General features: G+C 53.9%; 1 protein-coding gene and 1 long non-coding RNA gene across 3 annotated transcripts in view; one reads left to right on the top strand and one right to left on the bottom strand.

Moving 5' to 3' along the window:
- Gsg1l (GSG1 like) overlaps positions 1–26,972 on the top strand; it is a 67,376-nt gene that overhangs the window by 5,654 nt on the left and 34,750 nt on the right. For both annotated transcript variants that reach the window (XM_010623501.3, XM_010623500.1), the window contains one exon: positions 25,953–26,064. In XM_010623501.3, the coding sequence (XP_010621803.1) occupies positions 25,953–26,064 (112 nt within the window). The remainder of the gene's footprint in view (positions 1–25,952; positions 26,065–26,972) is intronic.
- LOC104861885 lies at positions 1,049–3,281 on the bottom strand. Its single transcript, XR_780147.1, has 3 exons — positions 3,048–3,281; positions 1,503–1,640; positions 1,049–1,278 (listed from the first exon to the last, which is right to left on the bottom strand). It is a non-coding gene; the product is annotated as an uncharacterized LOC104861885 (long non-coding RNA).

The raw sequence follows: 26,972 nt of genomic DNA on the forward strand, positions 1-26,972 counted from the left end.
CCCCCCCCCCCGCAGGCCCCCTCGCCGTCTTTAGCTAACACACCTGGGCATTGTCTTCCCCATGGATGCGACTGAGCCGGCCCTGGGCGAACTGGCCACTTGCACACACGGCTCCCCGCCGTGCACTGACAAGGGTGGGGCTGAGGTGTCCATTCTGTGAGCGTGACCAAGATACGGCCACGGTTTCTAGACCTGTTGCGGAGGGGATCTAGGGATGGGAAGGGAGGGAAGCGCAAGTAAAAAGGGCTAAGATGTCAAATATCCACGTGTCAAGGCCCCACGATTAATGTATTTATTTTGTGTTGCAACCATGTACTAAAAAAAAACTAAAAACTTTAAAAATCGATTACAGTAAAAGACACAATGCCACAAACCTCCCTCTGAAATATTTCTTGCTTCGAACACACTTTTCCCACTGTCCTTGCCGCTCCCTGCAGCCGCTCTGGAAGTCCTCTTTGGTGAGTGTCTCTGATGTGCTGTCCTGGCTGCCTTGATGTCCTGAATCAATCCCAAACATTTTCCCTTCGCGGTCATTTTGACTTTGGGGAAGAGCCACAACTGCACGGTACCAGGTCCAGTGAATGAGGTGCTGAGGACACACCACACTCAGGTTTTTAGCGTGGCTGCCCTCCCACTGGATGGCAGTTGGCGGCAACTGAGCATTTCTTAATGTATCCCTTGAGTATTTCTGATCAGTTCTCATGAAAGAGGACTCCCAGAAGTGCATGGGACAAATGTGTTCAAAGAGAGCAACAGTGCTTTGAGGGAGATTAATAGCAATGTATTTTTTTATTATAATATTTTTTTAAAAAACAAATATTCGCCATATATTTCGATCATCTGTCCCGCAGGTGGGAAGACCCACTTACCTGGGGCCACGTGGCTCACAGGTTGTTGAATCCCACTGCCTCCCTGCCATGCGGAAGTGCCCTGAGCAGGGCTGAGCGAGGGATTTGAAGTTGTCACTGTTATCATTGTTCCTGGCTGTCCCTGATGAACTGAGGGCCGGTGGTGCCCGGGGCCAGCCGTCTCTCAGGGAAGCCGGGCCGTGGCTGGGATGTAGTTCTCTAGGGAAGAGAAAGGGTGCAGGGCCCAGGCACCACGCTGTCCTCCCAACCTGGGGCTCCTGGCAGCAGATGCCTGTGGGCAGGCCAGTCTTGAGGCTGTCCAGGCAGGGGACACCCTGCCGGCAAATGTCGGGGCACCGCCAGGGGCTGAGATTTCCAGCAGGCCGAGCCCCAGCTCACTCACTAAATGCTCCAGGGTGGACTTGTTTTCCTATCAGAAGAAACAAATGCACATCACAACAATGAAAAGGATGCAGCTAGATCGGAGGGATAACTTTAATATAGCTCAGTGGGTAACTGTGGCTGACACCAATTCATTTTATATAAAAATAGCTAGAGGAGAGGACTGTGAATGTCCTCAGCACAAAGAAATGGCCAGACCCTGAGCTGAGGGAAGTGCTGTGAACCCTGGGGTGACCGTTCCCCATGGGGTACCTGTGCCTCGATGCCATGCTGCACCTACAGATCCGTGCGGCTACTCTGCGTCCATTAAAATGGGAGGGTGTGGGATGGGGTGTGGCTCAGCAGGGAGCGCCACCTAGCGGGTGCGGGGCCCTGGATTTCATCCTGGCGCTGCAAAAATAAAGACATACACACAGTAAATAAATCTGAAAGTAACACAGACACAAGAGTGAATGCAGGTTGAATTAGATCTGTCTTTATACCATTGAAAACCAATAATAGGCCATTTGAAATGCTTCTTTGATAGAGGAACGGGCCCACAAAGGTGAGGGTGCTCAGGGCCCTGGAAACCTGTAATTTCACCTTGAAGGGGGCTGCAGATTTTCTTGGACCCTTAGGTCTGAGCAAGACTAATTCCAGATGGGGAGCTACTCGGCTGCCAGCACCTAACTCTGCCTGACTTGTGATTGAAGAAGCGAGGTGCTAGACTCTGCGAGCCACCCGGTCCCCAGTGACCAGACTCTTAGTCCCAGGAGGACTTTGGGCACAGACTGGGAAGATCTCCATTTTTCCTCACCTCCTCCCAAATGTGAGGCTGGTCTGCTTAGGAAAACAAGTGAGCCATCTGCAAAGTTCCCTGCACAGCACACTGACTGGGTTTTCACTAAGGACCCCCGGCACGTAGAGAGACCTGTCCATTTCTGGGAAATGGTCAGCCATGTGGAGAAGTCAGCAATGAGAGAAGGAGATGTTGTGATAAAATAAAAATTACCAAGGATAAGGTAATTCTTGGGAATCTGAGTTTCAGGACCGTTTAGGGTGTAGGTGGGACCCCTGCTGTCCTACCTACTGGAGGCTGAGTTGGGAGGATCACAAGTTCAAGGGCAGCCTGGACAACTCACAAAATGCTGACATAATATTTTTAAGTGGGGTGCGGTTCAGACAGCAGGCTCCTCCGTGGCCTGGCAGATGACACCACCATTGTACTCAGCACTGGGCCTTGGGGATTTGGAGGCTCCAGGCCCGCGGATCCCAGTGCCCTGCAGGTGCCCAGTGTCAGGAGCTGGCTTGTGCGACAGGCAGAGAGCTGCTCCCCTCAGCTGTGACCAGCCTAGGAGTGGGGAAGCATATGGCTTCCAGGATGGCACATCTGTGGGACCACATCTGGCCTGTGGAGCCTTCTATGAAATATACGAGCTGTGTGACCCACGGAGTCTGCCTTTCACTGGCCACCAGGGAGCTTGGGTCTGAGTTCTGCGTTCAACTGCAGACCCTTCCCCAGGAGAGGTGGCCTTCCCTTCCCACCTCACACTTAATTCCTTGGCCTTTTCAGTATTAAAAAAAAAAAACCCATATAAATGTAAGGGGTATGGGGAACAAATGAGAACCAAGCCCTGTCATGTAAAGGTACAAGATCCCAATGATGAATGTAACTGTACTGTATACCTAAAATGTACCATAAACTCAATGAGGGGAAAAAAAAAGACATATAAATGTAGATGCACATCAGGAAAAGAAAGACTTGTATAAACACTTTAACACTAAATTTTTTGAGACATCCTGAGTCATACACCTTACCTCTGGCCTCTAGATGATAGGGGCTGCTCACGGTGGTGGCTGTGAGCTTTCAGACTTGTTCGTTCGGCGAACTGCTGCTTGGGCGGCCTTGGTCACTGAGACTGCTTCACAAGTCTTTTCAGTTTGTTCTCAGAGGGCTGCAGTGTGGTTGGGGGGATTCTCTGCGATACACAGCATCCTCTAGGGTCCCCCCATACAAAAGTAACACCATCTGCTCAAAAAATACCACGCTGTTTTTCTTGCCCTAAAGTGTGTATATATTCTTTGGGTGAACTCTGAGTTTGTTCATTCATTGTGACATAACAGAGACGTTAATAACATTCTCTTATGAAAATTAACTATGTTTTCCAAAACTAGAAGAAAATTAGTGTGGGGCACGGTTTTACACTTTCTCAAATTGCTTTAATGTCTAGCTTGATAGAAAGAAAGAGGAATTCTCATAGAGTCGATGAGAGCAGTATGCTCATCTTAATGAGAACAGTGACCTTCATTCTTCCTGGATTCTGTTCCTCCAGCAGTCTTCCCCTTATCCACACTTGTGCCTTCCAGTCTCCAAAAATGTGAAATAAAAAATTCCAGAAGTGAGTAATTCCCAAGTTGTGAGCCGTATGCTGCTCCGAGTAGCAGGATGAATCTCACGCGATCCCAACCCTTCCTGCCTGGGACAGGATTTAGCTTCAGCCCAGGGGCCTCACTCAAGTGTCACTGAGCGCACTTGGCCGTCAGGTGAGCTTTCCAGGTGTCGTGGTGCTGGATTCGAGCAGCCTACAGCTGCTGCGTCAGTGTCCTCACTGTTATCATGTCACAGTGACCTGTGTTTTGTGGTGATGGTGCCTCTTGCTATAAATCGCCACAGACTAATTTAGGATGGGCTTTCTGGGGCCACAATTCCATGTGCCACCCTGCTGCCTTAACCTGTGCTGAAAGAACCGCCCCCGCCCCAGGATGTCCTGTCCATCTTCCTGCTCTGGCAGCCTGGTTCTCTTTCCCCCATGCTGTAGAGCAAGTACTTTTGCTGATTTTTGTGTCTGAAAATGCAGAGGAGCCAAGTCAGAGAAATGAGTATTTACAGTGCTATTAAAGATTCTTTTGATTGCATGTGAAAAGAACCTAATCACATTAGGTGAAGGAGAGGAACAGTGGTGGTAGAACTCTGTTGGTTCAGTAATTGAAAGTATAGAGTGGTTGGGCTTCAGGCATAGCTGCATCCAGGAGATGATATCAGCAGGGAGGTATCAGTATCTCTGCATTTTGCTCTCTTCAGTGTGGGCATCATTGTTGGTGATGCTTTGTCCATATGGAGAGAAGGGTGGTCACAAGGTCTCCTGGCTCTGGGAAGATTGCAGAACTTCTTTCTAATGACTCTGCTCAGAGTTTTCTCCAGGGAAGATTATGATTAGACCCGCTCAGTTCATAAACTCATCCCCAAACCAATCACCATGTCAGAGGATGAAATAGTTTGATGACCCAGGTCCGGTGGCCTGCATTGGGGGAGGAGTGGGAACAGGCATTGGCTGCCCCGAGGACAAGAATCGGGGGACACCAGAGTCGGTGGCAGCGCCAGAGTCCTCTGAAGCCCAGGTATGGTGAGGGTCTTCATTTGGGATCCCTCAAAGGAAACCCTAAGGTGAGGATTTGGGTACGAGTTGCTTTCTTGTGGGGTGGTCCTGGAAATATGGTGGGAGAGCTGAGCAGCGGGACAGGACAGGAAGGAAACCAGGAGAGGAGGTGGGATGCGTCGGTAAGGGCCATGGGTGATGCGCCCCCTGCTGGGGCTGTGCAGTGCACACCTGGAACTGCTCCTCCGGCCTCAGCAGTGGTGGGGTTTGCCGCCCCCGCCGGTTGCTTGGTTCACTCCTGAGACACACTCTCCCCGTGATCTCCACCCTCTGCCACCTGAGAGAACAGTGTTTAAGGGGGAAAAAAAAGGCCACCGATGTGCACAGGAATCACCTAGTCACACAGGTGGCCTCTGGCCTTGGCAAAGGGCCACAGGGCACTGGGGGCTGCACAGAGAGTCTCCACAGACGAGGGGGGTACTGTGACAACAGCTGGGGTCCCGGGCACCTCTGCTGCTAACCCCAAGCGCTGGTGTCCAGCATCACACTGGGATTTGGATGCAGGTGCGATCGATGGAACTGCGGGCCACGTGGCTGATCTCAGTCTCCACCCGGTTCCCTCCCCGAGAGTCCCCGCCCCCGCCCTGAGCCTGAATCACCTCATCTCCGTAGCACGCAGACGTGTTCCCAGGAACAGACACAGCCGTCACTCAGGAACCTGGGCACCCTTAGGGTTTCCCTCCCAGGAGCCAGGAAGGCCAGTGAAGCTCTTCTTATGCCTCGGGGTCGGCTGGGTGGCTGAGCTCTGGTCTGCTCCCATCTGTTTTGTCTGGGTGGACTGGAGCCATGGATAACACTGGGGGTCAGGAGAGGGTTGAGACAGTCAGGTTTTTTGGCCACATGAATTATGAAAAAATTGCTACATTTCAGAAATTCTGGGAATTGGAAATTGTACGCAAGAAATTATAGAATCGGGCCGGGGATTTATCTCAGTGATTCTGCCGCCTGCCTCACAAGCACAAGGTCCCAAGTTCAATCCCCGGTACCAAAAAAAAAGGAAAAAAGAAATTATAAAATCACATTTATTGAGCACTTACTATGTGCTGGGCCTATGGCCTCAGTATAACCCTAGGATGGCAGTCTCTAGTGTTACTGCCATTTTATAGATGAGGAAACAAGCACAGAGCTAGTAAGGTGGCAATTCTGCCTTCAGAGTTCTTGTGCTTTACTAGGGACAGACCCATGCTGAGAATCCAGCGTCCTGTCCACATGGTCCCTTCTGGTCACCAGGCTTTGGCGCCTGGGGACACACGTGGGATGCAGAGTGGTTTGTCATCCTGACAACCTCACTTCCAAAGCCACGGTCCATTGGGTGGGACAGATGAGCCCCGCTGCCTGGGGCATCAGCCGGCAGCGTGCAGACTGCGGCGATCTTGTGGGCAGGCATCTGATCAGCCGCTCATTGCTGCCACAGAGAAATATTCATGGCATTCAAGGAGCCAAAATCTGGGTTTTTTATGGGGAAAAAAACTCCTGGCTTTTAATTCACAATGTTTTTAAAAACAACTTTATTAAGGTCTAATTTACATATCCTAATCTTTGCCCATTTGAAGTGTAATTCAATGATACTGAGGAAGCTGTGGACAATCTAATTTTAAAACATTTCATTACCCCCCCAAAATAAACCTCATACCCACGAGCAGTTACTCCCTATTTTCCATCCACCCTCCCAGCCCCAGACAACCACTAACAGACTTCCTATCACCTTAGGTTGGTCTGCTCTGGGCATTTTGTCTAAATGGGCTCACATAGTCTGCGGTTTGTTATGACTCGCTTCTTTCACCGTAATGTTTTCAAGATTCACACGTGTTGTAGCTCCGGTCAGAATTTCCTTCCTCTTTATGGCTGAATAGTACTCCACTGTGTGGACTCATCAGTTAATATGCACTTGGGACATTTCTCCTTCCGACTGTGGTGACTGATGCTGTCGCAGATATCTGTTGTCACTTGGGCAGTAACCAGCGAGAAATGCTGGGTCCCATGGTAACTCCATGTTTAACTTTTAAAATTCAAGTTGTTTTTAAACCATCCCGCCACCAACCAAACTCATCTGGTCTTCAGCTATCTGTCCTGCCTCAGCCAAGGGAAATCCAGTCCGTGGCTTTTCCTCCTGAAGGTGAGAAGACTGGCTCTTCCTTTGGCCCTCAGAGGCCCTGGCATAATTTCCCCAATAAATGAGGGGCTTTTGAAGATAGAAACCAGGAAGGAAAGAATTTTGCATCCCCCGTAGTCCCCGGAGACAAGGAAATCCAGATTTCCTTTGTTAAACAAGGAAAAAGAAGAGGGTAAGTGCCAGGCAAAACCGTAAATAAAAACCGTGAACTATTGTGCAGCCACATCCGCTTGCTGCCAATTGACCCAAGGTTTAATTTATCAAAAGCACAACGCACTCTCTGTGTGGCAGGAAGGCTCCAGGCCCCATAGAGACTTAAAATATGTAGAAGCCTGTGTTCACTCAGCCCGATTTGACCATTTTAAAGGTTTGTTAGGAAATCTGTTCTTGTCATTTCTAGCTGCTATTTATCACATGTTCCATTTGTAGAATAAAATCCAAGCTCTTTGCCAGGACCGAAAGATGTGGCCTCGGCCTTCCTTGTTAGCGCTCTCTCCAGCCAGCTGTGTCCCCCACCCCTGGGCGTGGCCCTGCAGAGCATGGGCTGCCAGGCTTCTTCCCTTCTGCACCCCAAGCACGGGGCCCTCGACATTCAGCCCGCTCAGATGCCACCTTCTTGGGAGGCCTCTCCACAGTCCCTTCCATTCCCTCCAGCTTTGTGTTTGTGTTTGTGGTGCTAGTGATCAAACCCAGGGCCTCGCACATACAAAGCGAGCGCTCTACCACTGATCTGCAGCCCCAGCCGTTTATTTCACATGTTTTTTATTTTTGTAAAGTTTCACTTCTTTGCCTAGGTTGGCCCTCAAATGTTCCGTACTCCGGTCTCGGCCCTCCAAGTAGCTGGAATTAACAGATGGAGAGCCTGTGCGCCTTAATCCATTTTCTTAATAGCCTTACCCATTTTTGAGCGGCACTTAAAATGTGGTAGGCACTTGGGCCAGGGATGTAGCTCAGTGGTGCTGCCACCTGCCTTGCAAGTGCAACGTCCTGAGTTCGATCCCTGGCACTAATAAATAAATAAATAAATAATGTGGTAGGCGCTCAACCCGTATTTGTTGAGCAGATAAAAGAACTCACAAAGCCATGTGTCACTTAAAAATGGCCATTTCTGAGAGCTGAGCTGTCAGGCAGTTTCGTCACTGTGTGAATGTCACACAGCACACGCTGACACATGCCTAGGTAGTGGAGGACAGTCAGTCCCTCCACTTCACCTTCGCACTAGCTATTTCCCAAGCCCCTCCTTTTTTTTTTCCTTATTATTGTTGAGACAGGGTCTCAAAAAGCCACCAAGTTGCCTAGGCTGACCTTGAGCCTGAGCTGTCTCCTGTCTCAGCCTCCCACTGGGCTGAAATGTCAAGCAGCATCGCCACGACCAGTTTCAGCGTGGCCTCGATGCCATCGAGGGACACAGAGAACACAGGACGGATGAGGACTTGGCTGGTGCTGGACCTGAAGACTTACGGACCAGAGGCCAAGGCTGGGAGGTGTACAGGACCCTGGTGCCGGGCAGTGTCTGCCACAGGAACAGAGAAGCCCTCTCCTGGGAGCCCCAGGGACAGCAGTGCCTCCTGGGCAGGTGGGCTGGAGGCAGGGCCTGCAGTGGAGATGATGAACAGACCCTCCAGGCCTGAGGGAGGGCAGAGAGAGGACGGAGAGGGTGGACGGAAAAGGAGGGAGGGCGACACCAAAGAATAGCACCAAAGAGAACCCCATTTCCTGAGCCTCCCCATGCACCAGAACCCTAGAGGACGAACCGAAGGGGGGAAGGCCACTGGCTCCTTGAAATCCCCTCACCGACTCCTACAAGCCAGGGACCCTCCTGTCGCCTTGCTCTGACCTGTGGGGCTGGCTGAGCACGCTCACTGCCTCACTCCCTCACCTCCTCTCGAAAGCTCCTCAAAGCCCAGGGTGGTCAGACCCCCTCCAGTCCCCGCTGCATTCTCCTCAAATGCTTCAGCTGCTTGGGAAGAAGTAGTGGTGAGTGAGTGCTGGACTATTGCCAAGGGCATCGGGCCCCATGAAATGGGGCAGCCGCAGCGCAGCTCCGCAGGAGGGGGCCAGCTTCACCCATAAACTAAAGGACCATCAGCTGGGTGGCTTGCAACCATAGTTCCGGCTCCAAGATTCGGGCAGCAGCAGATCTGGTGTGTGCCGAGGGTCTCCTCCTGGTTGATGGACTGCGTTCTAGCCATGCCGTCATGTGGTGGAAGGAAAAGCAACTCTTTGGGGCCTCTTCTGGAGAAGGAGGGCACTAATCTTCTTCTCGAGGGCTCCACCTGCATGACCTAATCACCCGGAAGGCCCCACTCCTAGTACCATTGAACTGGGAATCACTGTAGATTTCAGCAGGTGAATCGGAAGGGCACAACCGCTTAAGCCATGTAGGAGTAGCTAAGTGGAAACAGAGGCCCAGTGTTAGTAGGTTTCTGATTTCTACAAAAGAAGCCCAAATTCCCATATTTTAATGGAAATCCTCCGGGTTTTTAAATGTTGGCCAAAAAACCCCAACCGTGTTTACAGCTCTCGCCCACATCTGCAGGTTGGATTCAGCCCGGGGACAGCCAGGTTTCGATCGTGGCTGTACATATTTCTATTTCAGTATTTGTAATAATTGATTTCACTTCACTGTTTGTCGTTCTCCTCATTAGCCTTGGGGGGATCGGCTGTGCCTTGTCCCCAGTGGCTGCTCCAAAGCCTGGCATTTAGAGGATGCCTCTTAAACCTTATCTGAATGAATGAAGGAGCTGGAGTGGCCCACGGAAGGGCCCGGATTTCTAGAAGGGCAGCAGGACCTGCGGGCTGGGGCCAGCTGGGGTGTCTTCCAGAGGTGGGGTGCGGGCTGGCTGCTGTCATTGCCCCTGGAGGTCGGTCATTCCTGATTTAAATTCTGGCACAGTCTTTGCAGCTCCTGGAAGTAAGGACTGGGGACTGTGCAGGCTGTAGGGCCTTTCTTACAAATGAGCCTGCCCCAGGCACGGGGCCAGGTGGACACTGGGCTTGGGGGGGGGGATAGGAAAAGGTAGGAATTTTAATAAGTTAATAAAAACGGGAAGTGAAACCCCTGTTGATGGAACTGTGGGTTTCCTGCTCTTTCAGTTGGCGTTAGAGGAGGGCGGAGCAGAGGACGCTGGGAGCTCAGGAGCCCAGTTTCTGGGGACAGGAAAGAAGGCTGGGCCTCCGGGCACTGGCCTGTGGGAAGGTTGGGTTCTGGGGGGTGTGGCCCCAGGAGGAAACCAAGTCAGTGCCAGCTCCATCTCAGGTCCTCAGCGCGCTTTATGTGCCCCCTTCTGAGGGCCCGGGACTCTGTCCAGCTGGGGGCAGTACAGACACAGCATCCGGCTGCAGAGGAGTGGGTTGGGTAAGCCACCAGGCAGGGAAACTGAGGCCAAAGCCCTGGACTTCCAGAGCCCCTTACACAGAGGGTAGGGGCCAGCCTCTGAGGAACTCCAGGGCAGCCTGAAGGGAGGGGCCCGCCGGTCTGCACGGCTGCGACTGATTCAGGAGGGAGCCAGAGCCCTGCCTCCTAGGGTTTCCCCAGGCACTGTACGTGGCATCTCACACCTGGTTTAGGGATGGTGAAAAGCAGGCCCAGGGAAGTTAACTAACAGGCCCGAGCTCTGGGCCATGCAGTGCTGCTCTGAATACACATTTTTCCTGCTCTCCTGGCTGGTGCATGGGTGCAAGGACAGGATTTGGTCATCTTGGTCATTCCTGTGTCTCTCACAGCTTCAGGATGTTGACACGAGCTGCGTTCACACCCTGCACTTGCTCTTGGTGTGAATGGAGACCAACACGTGCCACGTTGTAGGTCTGTAAAAGTAGAAGTGAGACGCTCTGCTGGGTAGGGCTGTAGGTCCAGTGCCCGGTGTGGATCCTGACCCCATCACCGGCCGTGCGTCTCTAACCAAGCCGTCCATCCTCACAGTTCGTTACTCCTCCTGAACAGGACGTGGTCAGCGCTGTTATGGGAGGGTTGGGAGGACACGCGACAAAGGTCTGCGCTTGCTACGAGGCTGGTGCTCAGGATGCTGACTGTAACCAAGGTGGCATTGTCATGGCAACTCTGGGACGTCCATGGTGCGTGTGGGCCAGGTAATGGGGAGGGGACACAGACCAGGTCAGACAGAGGGAAGGAGGTGTCTGTGTGAGAGGCAGAGATGGAGAGAGGTGCAGAGATTCTGAGAGGTGCAGAGAAAACCAAGGGAAGTAGGAACGCGGGAAGGAGAAGCTAGTGGGGGAGGTGTCCTACCGTTGCTGACATTCATCCAGTGCAGCCACCTCTACTCCACCGTGTGGCGGTTGTCCAAGTCCACTGGGGCTGGGATGCCTGTGGGACTCCCAGTCAGTTGCACAGAACAGCCAAGGGCTGGATCCCAGGTGACGCTGAGGTAGGGGCCGCCTCCAGGGTGACCGGGGAGGTATGAAGCCAAGGAGTCTGTGCAGGGCCCTCAGCCGTGACCAGTCCATTTCCGAATCATGTCCCAAGGCCAGGTAGGGGAGGGAAGGAAGCCTGGCGGGTGTGGGGCGTGGTGAGACGGAAATGCAAGCCGCAAGGGGAGTCCCCAGAGGCTGCCGGTCCCGAGCGTGGGGCAGCCAGGAGCCCAGTGAGTGGGGTGAGTCGAGCTGGCTCGCAGAAGAGTGGCTGGCGCCTGTGCCATCTTGGCCTCACACTTAGCTGGTCCCGTGCCTCATGGCAGGGACCATGTTCTGCTCTCCTCTGTGCACCTGGAAGCCAGAAGGACCTGTGGGAGCCTGTGTGAATGCTGTCAGCTGAGCAGGTGTCTGGCTAAGTGTGGCCATGCGTGCGTGTGGGCTGGGCTCCTTCTGGTGGCTGCAGTCCCCTGGCAGGAGGCCCTTGCCCTGCAGAGAGAGCTGTGTCCCCCACTTGGCAGACTAAGGCTTAGGGCTTCCCTGAGAGTTCTCCAAGGGCTGTGGCCTTCATTCTGGTTATGGTCCAGGGAGCTGAGACTTATTCTATCGGAGGCAGAGCTGTAGATATCTAAAGGTCATTCTGTAATTTTTTCTCTCAAGGATTTTCTTGCAGGTGAGCAGAGGGTAGGGACATCTGTCTGTGAGAAGGTTAAGGTCCTCTGTGTTGGTGGACTTTGCTGAGATAAGGCCATTCTATCTTAGGAAGGAAGCAGTGAAGTGCCCTATTGCCATCTCTGACTGTCCCCCTGTCGTAGTGTTGGTAGTGGGTGTCTGTGGCTTTGCGCTTTCCCCTGCTTTGGCTTGATCACTGTGACTGCCCTTGGGAAACGTTCCTTCTCCATGTTCAGTGTGTTGATCACACCCATTCTGGTCCTAAAAGTGTCCCCATGGCCTGGCCAATTGCAGTATTCCATCCCCATCGGGTCAGGGATGGGCCTGGGACACGAGCGAGGGCAGTGAGCTTCAATTCGGCTATGTTTGTAGAACTGCTGGGACACCAGAAATGCTCTTTGCTAAGCTCAGAGCCGATGGATGTATCACATGGAGAGAGCCTGCCCCAAAATGAAGCCAACACAGAGGAAAGTGGTGTGTGAGAGAGGAAGAGAAACCCTCGGCTTGTCATCGAGCACCTGGATCATGCTCTTTTCGAGTGCCGGGTGACCCATGGCCTTTTTAGTTACGTGTGTTAATATACTTCCTCCACTTCTAAATCCAGCTGGAGCTCTGTTGCCACCACTTGTGCCCTCGAGACTCCAAATGTGGTAGGATGGGCTTAGACACCGAGGTGCAGGGTAGGCCAGAGGGGCTGGGCTAGGGCCACAGGAATTCCTTGGACTTTTGGTTCTGTTTCTTCTCAAAACCATGCACTTCCTATGAACTGATTGACCCAGGCCCTTCTGTTGACTTGCCAGACTGTGCCACAGGGCTGTTGGGAGAAGAATTTGTAAGTTCTAGGGTTGATAGAAATAAATCCAAATTATAATAAATGTAACTGGGTTAAATTCACCAATTAAAAGATAGAACTCTTCAGATACAGAAATAATAAACAACCAGATCCAACAATATGAGATACATTTTAAAAGACATAGGAAGGTAAAAGAGAAATGAATAGAAAAAGATATATGGTATGTCTCCTAAGAATGAGTTCCCTTCTGGGAGAATGTTTATGAGTCAGATTCATTCCTGAGTCAGTGAGTCTTAGACACTTTGGACACAAATATACCACGTGAAACACTTTGCACTTCCTAGCAGTCCCCTCCGCATTGCCACTGCTTTTCCTCCTGCTTCCAGACATCCGGGCTCTAATGGAGCACTGCACAGTGAGCACCCAGCAGCACAACTGTGAGCTACTTCTGTGATTTGTTTGCTTCTATGAATGTTCATAATACCAAGTATGATCATATCTGTGGACATTCGCAACTCGAACATTTGTAAGTCAGGGACTTATGACTTGGGAAATATGAACCCAAGTAATCTGGGTTAACAATTCTGTTAATGGAACAAATAGAATTGAAGATGAAAAAAAATCATAAGGGATAAATATGGAAATTATAGATGTAAAAACAATAATACAAATTTAAAAATAATAAGAAAAAAAGTTGATCCATCCCAAACATGTGTTTACTTAACAACATAAGATTAAAACATCAAGCACTTGTCTTATCTGGGGCTTTGGACTGATCCTCAGTGCTGGCAAAAAAAACCCACTAAGCCCTAATTGGCAGACTCCCAGGAAGAAATGGATAAATCCACAAGGTAGTTAGAGGTTTTAAAAACACACACACTCAGAAACTGATAAACACACAAAAAGTCAGTTGAGCTACTGAAAACTCCAATAATACAATTGATGCATTTGAATTATTACTTGTATTTTGTCCTCCACCTCCCAAATAAATGCCTAAAAATACATATTTTGTTCTTTCACGTACATACTTATAGAGTGTACTGGAGCCTAGACTTCAGCCCAGCTTGTTTTGTTTTCAAAGCTGCGTGTTGTTTTGTATTACGTATGTACCTGCACGTGTGTGCCTGTGTCTGTGTGTGTGTGCGGAGGGGTGGATGGTGCTGGGGAAGACAGACTGGCTGCAGCAGGCTGGGATTGGCGCAGAGGCCCAGGCCCCAGCAGGGTACTCAGATGTCAAGACTGACTTCAGCCTGCGTGGCCCCCAGCATGGCTCCCGCAGTCCCGGCCCTACTGCTGGCCTCCTACTGCCCTGGGCAGGCCTGGCCCAGGACCCACAGCTATGTGTGTCAAATGTTTGCAGGTGCACAGTTGTCTTTTCATTCAGGACAGTTTTGCCACACACTTAGGGACTGGAAGCAGCACATTTCTCAGCTCCCATGTCCATGGGGCTTGAGTCTGGCTGGCTCAAGTGGAAGCTGGAAACCTACAGTTAAGCCTTCGGCCAGAGCCGGCTCTCCCAGAGCTGCCCTTGGAGCAGTGCTTCAAGCACACATGGCCACTGGGCTCCTTTGGGCGTAAGCTGCTGGCGACTGGCAGAGGCCACTCGGTTTCTGGGGCTGCCCGGTGCCCTGCCGCGGGGACCCCAGCTCGGGTTGCTCTGAATCTGTGGCCACTCCTGAGTACACGGCAGTGTTGCTTGGCAGACGATGCCCTGCATCTAGAAAGAGGAACGCTGTGTGACTCATCCCCTGGGGCTGGGTCACTGCTGAGGAGCAGGGGGCTCAAGGGTCTCTCCAGAGTCTTCCCGGCAGATCAGAAGCCCAAGGAACACAGCCGCACACACAGCGGAAAAGCCTGGGATCTGAGCCCGGAGACAGTGACAAAGGTCCAGAGGTGCGAATATGTCTGGAGTGTTCCAGAGACCGCAAGAAGGTCAGAGCGGCTGGAGTGGATTGAGAGAGGGAAGAGGGGAGAGACAACTGCCATTGTCATAGTTTAATCTATTGGTCCCCTACTTGTGGGTTTTTAGGGTGTTTCCACCGTCTGCTGTAACAAGCACCGTGCCCATAAATCTCGGTGCACACACGCTAATGCGTCTGCTGGTGAGTACGTCCTAGAGGTGCGGCTGCCGGGTCAACGAGAAAGCAGGTGCTCACCGGTGACAACCGTCGCCCTCTGAAAAGATGGCACCCGCGGTCCCCCACGCCAGGCCTGGTGCCCTGTCCTGCTCTTCCCCACCAAAGAGCCGCTACGTCTCCCTGGCTCCCGCTGTCCTGTCTCCCCCAGAGCCCGCCGCTGCAGCCCTCTGAGGACCCTTCCCGTCCTCCAAGTGCTCTGCCCAGGGAGAATTCTTCTCACCAGCAGGATTTTCTGTGTGCTTCTCCCAGGGGCCAGAAACTCCCTGGTGGCTGTTTTGAGTCAGTGAGTGAGCTTGTGTCACCTGCCATTTGTCTCTGGGAAGGTGGAGGCCAGAGAAAGGGGCTGCTGTCCCCGTCCTTCTCCTCTGGATACAGCCAAGCCACACATTGCCCTTGTGACGTCCCAGGGCCTCCCGCTGCCCTGTCCTGTGACCGGAGTGGCTCTGTCTTCCAGTGCCCAGTGCCCCCATGCGTGTCTGTTCTGTCCGGCCCTGGCCTCACACTGTTGTGGGTGCCCTGCCCGCCCGCCTGCTGTGCCAGGCCAGTGTGTGTGTCGCCTCTTTTGCTCTCAGAAGGGTGCTGGCTCGGGCAAGAAGTCATGTGCTTGTCCTGCTCTCTGCCCTTCTGGTTCAGCAGGACCCATGGAGAACCAGGAGGGCACCGAGGCCCACCTGAGCCCTTCACAGCCCCAACCCTGCCTGCAGCCTGCGCCGGCTCCACTCTGACCCAGCCCTGCTGGGCCCCTCTGCATCTTGTGGACACAAAGGGCGCTCTTCCCAGAAGCAGCCAAAGGCCAGGGCCGTGGGATGTGAATTTCTGGGGTGTGAATGTAGAGGAGGTGGGAGGAGGAGGGTGAGTCTGCCCCGGGGCCTCCCCACTTCACTCTTCCGTGGCCCCAGTGTCATGGAAGGGGCTTGCAGTGGAGGCGGGGGGCCCTTGGGGTCCAGCTCCTTAGGGGATCTGTCCTCCTGCTGTCCTCCTCCCTGCTCCTTGCCCTCTGCCTCCCTCTCCTCCAGGGGAGGCAGCTTTACTTGGTGTCAGGGTAGAGGAGGAAAGGAAAAGGGTGCTGTTTGATCACACATTCTTCTGAGCCCCCTTCTTTGTATACCTGCCTGTAGGCTTTCGAAGTCCCCAGAGCCAGGCTGTGCCTCTTCCTGCCTCCTGCAGCTGAGCCCTGGGGTCATGAGTGCTTTGAGGAGGTGCCCAGGCAATGGGAGTGTGAGGGTGAGGGAACGGACTCCTGAGATCAGCAATCACCCTGCCTCCCTTTGCCCCTGCCCACCCCACCCCAAGACCCACTAAGCCCAGGCCCTGTGGCCTTGGTTGGGCCCATTCCGGCCCCCGGCTGAGGGTTCTGAGCCTTTCATTGCTTTGGGCCTGGGTGGGGGCTGCCGACCTGGGGGTGGTGGTGGGAACCTCTTCCGTGAGACTGCAAGGTGCCCGTAGATGCCACCTCTCCGAGCTGGGCCACTTCACTTGGAAAGGCAGGATCCGAATGAGAGAGATGCTCATGACTCGCGTGGTGAGAAATGAGACCTTTGGAGAAAGGGCAAAGGGATGGCAGGAGCGCCACCTCGGTAATTGCTGCGCTCCCCAAAGCCTCCTCTGTGGAAGGCACTGACTGCTCGCTCCTGTTCTCAGAGGGCAGAGCAAGAAATTAGCTTCAATCGGAGCTGGAAAGATTCAGGCTGCGTGGAAGGAGGAACTTGAAAACTCTGAAATATGCTACTGAGAGGCTGCGGTTCTCAGGAGAGTGGCTAAAAATAGCTCCTTCTGTAAAAATAGGTCTGGGCGGTTTTAAACATAGCTCGGGCTCCTCCGCCGGGGATGGTCCCCGCGCAGGCGGCTGGCGGCCCCCAGCAGGGCAGCAGCGAGAGCCTCTGCTGTGACCGCATCTGGGCGTTTGAGATATGTGCAGAGAGGGGTTTATCTTCAGCTCCCCAGGCCTGTCGGGAAATGCCAGCCTGTGTGATCGTAAAGTTCCCTTCTGTGGAGGCTGTTCTGGGGCCGGCAGTAACTGGGCCAGATCCAGAGCTGCCCCCCACTCTCCAGGTCCTGAGGATTCCCTGGGATTCGTGTGTCTCAGGGCGCCAGGTGTTCACCCCAGCTTCCCCTCCCCGACTTCTTGCCTGCTGTTTCTCTGTGGTCACCGTCCACCCAGAATCAGGGGAGGCCTCCCAAAGCGGGCTAGGCTGGGCGGAGCTCAGTGATAGCACACAGGAGGCTGGGGTTCATCCCCAGGAATGTGAACAAAACAACAACACAAAAAGGGAAAGAGAAGCACGGTTTACAGTGCTCGGTTCTGCCCATTGTGGTCGGGTGAAGCCCAGACAGCCTGCACGGCACCTGGTCCCCAGCAACACCACCTAAAGCCTATCACAGCACACTCTGCCTGAGGCTTTGCAGAAGCCCCCACGGCCTACCATACCTCCTCCTCCCTCCTCAGTGCTCAGCTGGGGTGCCACCTCCACGAGTCTTCTCATCCTTTGAAGTGGTCTCGCTACATTGCCTGAGCCGGTCTTGTATACCTGAGCTCAAGCAATCCTCCTGCCTCAGCCTCTGGAGTAGCTGGGACTACAGGAAGCCTCTTCTGACCTCCCACCTGCAGGCCCCTGGTCTTCCCCTCTTGGCCACCCCCCAATCGAGAAGAGCGTCTCTGTGAGGGGCACTGCTGACTCACTTGAAAAAGGCACAGAGCCAAAGGAGGAAGTAGTGGTCAAAAGGTAGACACTGCTGTATTAAGATGAATCGATTTTCCCGCAGCTGCCTGTCACTCCTGCCTGTCCCACACCGGCTCACCAGGGAGGGAGTGGGCTGAGCGGAGGCAGGGACCCAGCGTGCCGACCCATGTCCAGGGAGCCAGTCCTCAGGTAGCCCTGAGCCCCACCCAGGCCATAGGCGGAGAAGAAGCAGGAAGGGGAGGGACAGGATCCATCCTACCGTGTTGCAGAACGGGAGAAACCAGCGGAGGTGGACAAACCAAGGCAGACCGCCCGCCAGGCGCCCACAGACCAGGCCGTCAGCCCTGGCTGAGGATGAGCAGGACAGGTGTGAGCAGCACGACAGCGCAGACCACACTGCTGCGTCACCACTGCGACACAGGTGGCGTTGGGCTGTTGGCAGATCTGGGCGTGGGCACCGTGGGTCCTGTGCCAGCCCCGGTGACGCTCGGAGGGTGGGGGCTGTTAAGGGGGGAGCAGGACCTGCCATACCGGCACACACCCGAAGTGTGCCACCCCACCGAGCTTCTCACCGATTCGGTGTCATGATTGCGGCCTTGACTTGGTGTGGGGCCTCTGCGCTCTGCGATCTCGCTGTAGCCTAGTATTGCACTTGAGGCTACCAATGGATACAGTTAACTTCCTGTTAGAAAAGAAGAGGAAGAGGAGGAGGCAGGCCTAGCACTCTGGGGTCCAGCCCAGGTCCAAAATAAAAAATGGGCTGGGATGTAGCTCAGTGCAGAGGCCCTGGGTTTAATCCCTAGTACAAGAAGGGAGGCAGGGAGGAAGGAAGGGAAACGCTTAGTGCTCTGTGTGTGCTCAGGCACCGGCTAGAGGTCGACCAGCTGCCCAGCAGGCTTCCCTGTGCCACCACCTGCCCCTCGTGTGTATGGTCCCAGCTCCTCGTGTCCCCACCAGCACCCAGGAGTCGCAGGTCCCTGACATGACACACTTGGAATGCTGCAAGTACACACTAGCGTCCGGCACGTACAAGAGTATTCATGTAGACATAAATGTGCCCCGGCACTCTCCGTAGTAATTTAGCATCTTTAATAATAATCCCTATTATAAATTAATTAATTGGCTGCCTCCCTGAAATCTGCATTAAATGGAGCATGGAATTCACATAAGGCCTTCAAAGCCTGCAAAAGAGGCCTGAACCAGCTGCAAGCCGAGTCCCGGGATTCAGGTCACTGTGGCCCCTCCAGCTGCAGCGGCCTTCAGAAGGGGCCACCAGGATGCCGGCCCACCTGACCTGAGGGCCACCAGGCTCTCAGCTCCCACGGGGTACCCGGGTGCCCTCGGCCCCAGCACTGTTGCCAGGCCAACCCCTGTCTGCCCACCTGAGCCCCACAGCCTCGCCACCGGACTCATCTGAAATTCATGAGTGTAGGTCTCCTGGGGCCCATGACACTGCCTGGCAGGCTGCGTGCCCTTCCACAGTCTGGCTGTGCTTTTCCACCCTGCAGTGAAAAGGGCCCTCGCACCTCCTCACTCCCCAAGCCTCCCGTACCCCGTCTGCCCACCTTGCCTGCAGCTGTGACCTGGACTCACCTCACCTGGTGACTGAGAGGGGAGAAGGCAAGCAGCAGAGAGCCGGACTCCCCTCGCACACTCTGCTCCCCCGCTCCCAGGGTGAGGCACCCGGCCCCCACCTAGCCGACCCTGTATTCTACAACCTCTCCCTCCGCTCGACCTTGCTTTTCTGGATGCCCCCTCCCTGCCCTGCACCTTCCCCTCCTTACCCGATCACCTGGGTAGGCATGGAAACACATTGTATCCACCACCTGCAAAACCCATTCCAGAGCCCCATGCCCGCTCCCATGATCACCCCCTTTTCCTGGTGCTCCAGGAAGTGATAGGCTTTGAAATTTCTCTCTGGTCTTCTGTCTACCTGTTCCCGGCCTATTCCAAATGTGCCACTGTCCTGGCTGCCCCGAGATGGAGCCTGTGGAGGTCAGGCAGACCCAGTGGCCACTTCCGAGTCCACCTTGGGCCTAGCAAGTCACTCTGTCCTTGAGCCATGTGCACCCCCTGGGCCTGGCCACCTGGTCTGTCTTCCCACCTCCCCAGCCTCCCTGTTCCAAACGCCGGTCTGCGTAAGCACCGGAGGCAGGCTCATCCCGGGACCCCACCCTGAGACCCTTCCCAGAGCCTCAGGTGTGGGCCCTCAGCTGCTTACTGGAGGCCTCTGCTTGGAGAGAGAGTAGCATTTCCAGCTAAGAGGGTCCTGGAAGGTCCTGCTCCCCTCCAAGCTTCTTCTTTCCTTGCTTCATCTTCATAAACAGCACCATCATCTGCATAGTTTCTCAAACCCAAACCCTCAAGGCCATCCCGAATGATAAGAAGCCCTCACACCCATGTCCAGCCCATCTGTAAGGCCTGCGACTTCTGGTCTTAGTTCTTTTGCTGTTGCTGTAACGGGATACCCGAGACTGGGTGACTTAGAAAGAGTGGAGTTTATCTGGCTCCTGGCCTGGAGGCTGGAAGCCAAGAGCATGGTGCGGGCATGGCCTGGCATCTGGGATCTTGCTGCATGGAGGGGCTTCGTGGAGTGAGCCAGCTCGGTGTCTGGCCACCCCCGACTTACCTAATCCTGCTGGCCTCCCAAGGCCCCGCCTGCAACACCACATCATGTGGATTTGGGGATGGAGTTGGCGACACAGGCTCGGGGACTTACTTAATCACACCGCTCAGCCACCCACCTGGCCACCAGCCGCAGCCGAGGCAGCACGGCTGGCCTGGTCCTGACGACACCTCCTGTCTGGGCCCCTTCTCAGTTCCTGCCCCCAGAATCCGACCCCACACAGTTATCGGACATTCATCCCAAAAAGCAGAAATCAGGGGTGGGGCTGTGGCACACTGACAGAGCGCCTGCCTGACCCGTGGACGCTTGGCCTCCATTTCCAGCAGCCCCTCAGAGAGCCTGAAGCATCAGTCAGGCCCTGCTTAGAGCCTCACCAGCTCGCTGCCCGAAAGCCTGACCCCACTGTAACCCGCCGGCCTCTCTGTGTCTGCTCCAGGGCCCCCAGGCCACCTCCAGCCCCTTCCCTGCCACTTCCTGGTCCTCAGGCTTCCCTGCCTCCCAGGGAGCTTGTGAGAGGCCCCCAACCACTAGGCCCCGCACTTGGTCTGTTTCCTTTTCCTCCTGACACTTTCCCTCCCCGATGTTTTCCCGTTCCTTAATGTGCTGACTGCCAGTGTCTCTTTGCTAGAACTGGAGACCCCCAAGGGGCAGGCACCTGTCCATCTCGTCCAGCCTTCCCCACCCCATCCCGGAAAGTTTCTGGCACTTGGAAAGGCTCCCATCAATATTTGTAGGCGGATTGAATTAATAATGAGTGATAAATGATGAGTACGTGGAGAAAATGTGTCCTCTGGCCTTTCGAAGTCCGGTCCTGTCCTAATGCTTTCCTACGTCTTAGACAGGACAACTTCACACCTGCCAGCCAGACACTCCCAAGCAGCTCGTAGTCAGTGGTCATTTATCCCTTCAGCAGCCCACATCAGTTTCTGCTGTGTATCAGGCGCTGGGCTAGGGACTAGAAACCACTGCAGTGAGTCTCGGGCTTGTGTCCACTCTTTCTTTCATTCAGGGCTTAGACAGGGCTTACTATGTGCCAAGTGTTATTTAAGTGCTGTACAAATCTAAGCCACTCGATCTCCATACAAATCTATAAGGTAGGTGCTGTTATTACCCCCTGTATAGGTGAGGAAACGGAGGCACAGGAAGGCACTCTGCTCAGGGTCCACAGGGCTGACAGCCGGGCTCGCTTCCAGACTGACTTCACCTGCTCCCCTGGCCTCACCTCTGCTCTCCGCATGTCTCTTGGTTGGAGCCCCAGCCAGGCCCCTGTCCTTGAACACCGAATGGCTCCGTCAGTCCGACCTTTGAGGGCCAGGGCGATGTTCCCGTTCTGGGCTCAGGGTGTCACCGTGCCAGCCCAGCACTGGCCCCTTGGCCCCCAGGGTTCTGCAGGGCCCTCTGGAGGTGGGGAGGGGCCGTGTCCACCCCCCAGAGCCTCTGAGCTGGGAGCTTCCGGAACCCCAACCAAGAGGCCCCTTGATGTGAGCATCCTGGCTGAGGCCATGCCAGGAGGCAGCCGCAGCAGCAGGAAAGTCATTCATGGAGTCACCGCTGATTTAGGAGGCGCAGTAACTCAGCGGAAAGCCATTTGCTAATTCTGATGAGCTGGAAACACCCCTTCTGCTAAGGATTCTCGGACAGATCCTACTGCGACACTGCTATAGAACGAGTGCTTCTAGGAACAGGATCAAGGGTCTGACGTCTGAGCAGAATCCTTAAAATCCCACCAGAGTCCCAGCAAGGCGTCTGTGGGTGAACTCATTTATTGAGTTTTCTTAAAGCATGACCTTTCCTATTTAGGGATAAATGGATTCAATTGAGGAATCAATGCTTTTCTAAACGAAGACTTCGGAAAATTAATTAATCTGCCTGCCTCGGGTGTAGCTTCTAGGCGCAGCGGGGAGGTTTTGATGTAAGATGTGTCATTTCCCTCCCCGTCCCAGCGCAAGGCAGGCCCGTCCTCAGGAATGGGCCTCTTCCCCCCTATGTAGGGGAGGCTCTGAGTTCCCTGCCTGCTGTGCCCCTCGCATGGCCCGGGAAACCAGGGCAGGAGAGGTCAGCCACCCCTGGAAAACACCGGGACGGGGCAGTGAGGAAGACGTGGATGGAGCGAGGCCTGGCAGAGACTGAAGAGGGGCTGCTGCCCTGCCCGAGGGGATGTGGCCTCTGTGAGGGCCGCAGTTCCAGAGGGAGCGAGGCTGGCTGAGGATAACGGGACAGCCCGACTCCCAGGCCCAGAGATGAACCAGCATGGCCCTGACTCACCAGGGAGCCCTCAGTGGGGTGGACGGCAGGTTAGGAGACAGAATAACAGTTCTACGTGTCCAGGGCCTGGGACCGGAAGCACTTCTTTCACCTGAAATGCTTGGGGCCAGAAATGTTTTGGATTTGGGATTTCTTCGGGTTTGGGATTATAGTGCACCCAAGGCTAAAGATGAAATTAATTTTGGTATGTTTGTACCTTTTACCCGTAGCCCAAAAGTAACTTGGTGCTACACTTTTAATTCACCTGCGTCTAGATTGTGACTGAGCAGCCGAGACCGGGTGTGGAGCTTTCCGTTCGTGACATTATATCAATGCTCCCAGGTTTCAGATTGGGGACCCTTTTGGGTGTTTTTGGTTAGCGACACTCAACTGCACAAGGACTCCTTTAAAGTCAGTGGGGAAGCTGGGTGTGGTAGCAGTGGCTGTAATCCCACCACCCTGAGAGGCTGAGGCAAAAGGATCACAAATTTGAGCCCAGCCTGACTTAGGATCCTCTCTCTCCCTCTCTGTAAAAGAATGGGCAGTAAAGAGTTCAAAGCAATTACCCAGTCATGGAAAGAATTCAGTTAGATCCTGTGTCACACCATTCATCAAGATAAATCCCAGGTGGAGCAACACAGACACCTGTGGGTGTGTCAAGAAAAGCATAGGAGAACATGCTAGTGCGGTTGGTTTTCTTAAAGTGGACAGAGGAAACAAAAACTAAAAAGGACAAACTGATAATGTGTCTGTATAACATAAAAACATGACAAAAGCAACATTATTCTTAATTGCCCAAGCTTGGAAGAAACCAAGATGTCCTTTGGTAGGTGAAGCATTTAAAAAAATCATACACAGTAGGGCTAGGGATCTGGCCCAGTGGTTCCACTGCCTACCTCGAAAGCACAAGGACCTGAGTTTGATCCCTGGTATAAAAAAAAAATCATACACAGCTATGGAACATCCAGCCATGGAATATTATTCAGTGACAAAAGGAAATCAGCTATCTAGCCATGGAAAGACCCTTACATGCATCTTGCTCGCCACAAAAAGCCATTCTGAAGGGGCCGCGTGCAGTATGGCTCCAGCTACGTGACATTCAGGGAAAGGCTCAGCCGTGGAGGTAGTGAAATGATCAGTGGTTGCCAGGCACTTGGGAGGAGTGCAGGGAGAGAGGGATGCATAGGGGACTTTCAGCGCGAAATACTCCGTTCTGAAGTGTACGGTGGTGGCAGCCACGCCGCTGTACATTTGTCAAAGCCCATAGAACGCACAGCGCAAAGGAGCCTTGCTGTAAAGTGTGGGTGCGTGGGAACGGCCCCTCCACTGTGACAGATGTGCCGTAGGAATGCGAGGTGTGACGACGGGGCCACTGTGGGCGCTGGGCAGGGCTGACGGGAACTTTACTTTCCGCTCACTGTTTCCCTAAACATACAGCTGCTCTAAAGATGTCAGGTTTATTCATTTAAAAACTGGTACACAGGGGAAAAGACAAACAGTAAACTGTTTGTCATCTATGTCACAGGCAGGATTAGTAACCGGAATCCCTATCAACTGATAAAAGAAATAGATTTTTTTTTTCCCAGTACCAGGGATTGAACTCGGGACCTTGCGCTTTTGAGGCAGGCACACTGCCACTGAGCTACATTCCTAGGCCCAAGAAATAGATTTTTGAAAATATGCACAAAGAAAACTGATAAAAGATACGGGCAGGCACATTCCTAGAAGATGAAATGAAGATGGTTAATAAAAGTGTGGAAAATGCCCAAGCTCACTAGTAATATGGCAAATATAAAACCGCGTTGGAGTGTCAATTTCACCACGCACTGGTGGCGTGCTTGATGCTTTATAACGTGCAGGTGAGAATTGGGGTGAGTACTTGCGGGGGTTCCTGGGGGACCCCAGCACCTGTAACTGTCACTTGCCCTCCCTGCTGATTTCCTGGCCAAGAACTCCCCAGCCCTGAAGAGCCGCCTTCCACTTTGGAGGGAAAGCAGTGACGGGTATCCTTGGGAGGCTGACCCTGGCCAGGGACCCGGACCACACTGGAATCCTGTCCTTGTGAACTGGGCTCACAGGATTGGAATGGGGTGCAGAACAGGCAAAGGAATGCGTTAGGGCTTCACCGCCTCTCTTTCCTTTTAGTTCAGGGTGACCGGGCAGCTCCCCACCACTGAAGCGCAGGATGTCTTCCCTGGGCTCGGCCCCAGGCTCGGCCTCGTTTCCTCTTCGGGTCGCTCTTTCCCACTTCTGCCGCTCTTCTCCATCCTCTCCTGTCTGCCTCAGGAGTGGGAGAAGGCGGGGCGCAGGGAGGGAAGGGAGAGGCGCTTGCTTGAGGAGAACCTGGATTTGAAGACGACGGAGCTGCGCTCACCCGTGTGACCTTACACAGAGGCTGCCTCTCTTGGCTCCCGTGTTCTCCCGTGTGAAAGGGGAATAACCACAGTCAGGGCCTGCAGTGTGGGCCGCGGTCTCGGGGAGCGGTGCACAGACGACGGCTGCCCCGGTTATCGTGCCCGTTTCTGTGACTGTTAGACGTATTAAGGGTGCAGGGAAGGCGAAGGGTGACCAGCTGGTGTAAATGTGTACGCACAAGCTCTGTCAGCTTCCTCCTCCTTCCTGTCCTGTACCCTCCTCCTCCTCGGCCGTATTGTATCACTGCTTCCGGAGGTCGAGGCCACGCCAGCTAGGCACACGCCGTGGTGCCCGGGAGGGCTGTGATGCCACAGTGGTGCAGAGGAGCGTGCCTGGTTCGTGTTCGTCCTGGCTGCAGGTGTAACTCGCGCCCGCTCCACACAACGCTCACAGCAGCCTTACCCGCAGTCACTGAGCACTCCCAGCGCTCGCCACCACCCTCGTCTTCAGAGCGGGAGCGCAGAAGGACTAGAGGCTCAGACGGGCGAGGTCCCTTGTCCAGAGCCACACAGGAGATCAAAGTTCTCCAAGCCAGTGTGCTGCACATGTGCACGTGCGCACACACACACGCAGAGGCATGAAACTGGAAAATTCACACAGTAATGTTCACCCCTGCTACATTTGATGGTACCACACACTTATTCATTTTTTTCACCCCTGCTACATTTGATGGTACCACACATTCATATTCATTTTCTCTCTCTCTCTCTCTCTCTCTCTCTCTCTCTCTCTCTCTCTCTCGCTGTCAACACACTGGCTTCATTCAAAATCTAGGATGTTAATTTCATGACCCACTGGTCTAGTGAGTCAAGACCCATAGTATGAAAAACACTCTCTAGGTTGTTTCCCCGAATTGTCTTCTAACACAGGTATCAGCCAGCCACGACTATGGGCTAAGTCTGGCCCCTTGCCTATTGTTGTAAATAAAGTTTTATTAAGACACAGCTGCATACAACCATTTATGTATGGCCTCTGTCCCTTCGTGCTACCTTGGCAGGGCTGCACAGCGCACAGACTCTAGAATGTTTTACTTGCCTGGCCTTTACAGATCTGTACACTGATCTGACTGTGCCTCCTCTGCTTTCATTTCTCCCAGGCTCCTTGTCCCGTTTAGAACCCACCCGCTGGCCCACAGTGTCCTATCCCCAGTGACCCGCCTTCCTCGGGTCCCCATCAGGCACCCCTGGGGTGGGCTGGGCCCTGCTCTCCTCATGCCTTCTGTTTTGTCCGCAGGCCTCCTGGGCATGGTCGCCCACATGATGTACACCCAGGTGTTCCAGGTCACTGTGAGCCTCGGCCCCGAAGACTGGCGACCCCATTCCTGGGACTACGGGTGGTCCTTCTGGTAAGTGCTGCCTCGCTCAGGCTGAGAGCACTTTCAGAGCCCCGGGATGGCAGGGTGCCTCTTTGTCCCAGGCCCCTAGGGGCCCTACAGTGGAGTTGGCAAAGTAGAGCCCACAAACTTTATCTGGCTTCTGCCCTTAAGATGGTAAGTTTTACAGTTTCAAACGCTTGGAAACAAATCCAAAGCAGGATAGCATTTTGTGCCATGTGAAAATTACATGAAATTCAAATTTCATTGTCCATAATAAATGAAGTTTTCTTGGAGCGCAGCCCCACTCATTGTTTGTGCGTTATCTACAGCAGCTGTCACGCCGTGGTGACGGCGCTGAGCAGGTGTGACAAAGCCGACCCCACTCCGGAAGGTGGAGAGGGGGCTGGAGGGCCCCGCAGGGAGGGCACTGTGCGCACAGGCGAGGCAGAAAAGCCGGGTGCTGTGTGGGAGTCGCCGGCTCCGTGCTCCAGTGAATGGGTGCTTATTTGGTGTATGACCGAAAGCCCATTGGGCCCAGCCAGGAGCTCTGGATGGGAACACAGAACCCCAGCCGCTGTCAGGCCACACGATGGGGCCACCTGGCTCATGGTCCTGGAAGCGCAGGGACTCTGGGTGCTGATTCTCCTCCGCTGTGGGTCTGGCCCCGTCCCTCGCAGGCCCCTGCTTCCCTCTTGATGGTGAGGAGGCTTCTCCTGAGGCCTGTGATGGAGGCCCAGGGAAGGCACTGGAGGGGAAAGGGTTTCTCTGATGGGTGTAGGTCCGTCCTTTTCATTCCCCTTCATCCTCACTGCAGCTGGTGATGTTGCCTCAGCCCAGCTATGCCCTCTCCTGGAGCTAGGAATGAGTCAAAGCTCTCAAATGGGGAGCGGGTGGAAAGGATGGAAGGCGAGCAGCCATGTGTGCTTCAGGAATAGCTG

This window comes from Fukomys damarensis, unplaced genomic scaffold, assembly GCF_012274545.1.
Source record: "Fukomys damarensis isolate Sample0158 unplaced genomic scaffold, DMR_v1.0_HiC HiC_scaffold_34, whole genome shotgun sequence".
Taxonomy (NCBI): Eukaryota; Metazoa; Chordata; class Mammalia; order Rodentia; family Bathyergidae; genus Fukomys; species Fukomys damarensis.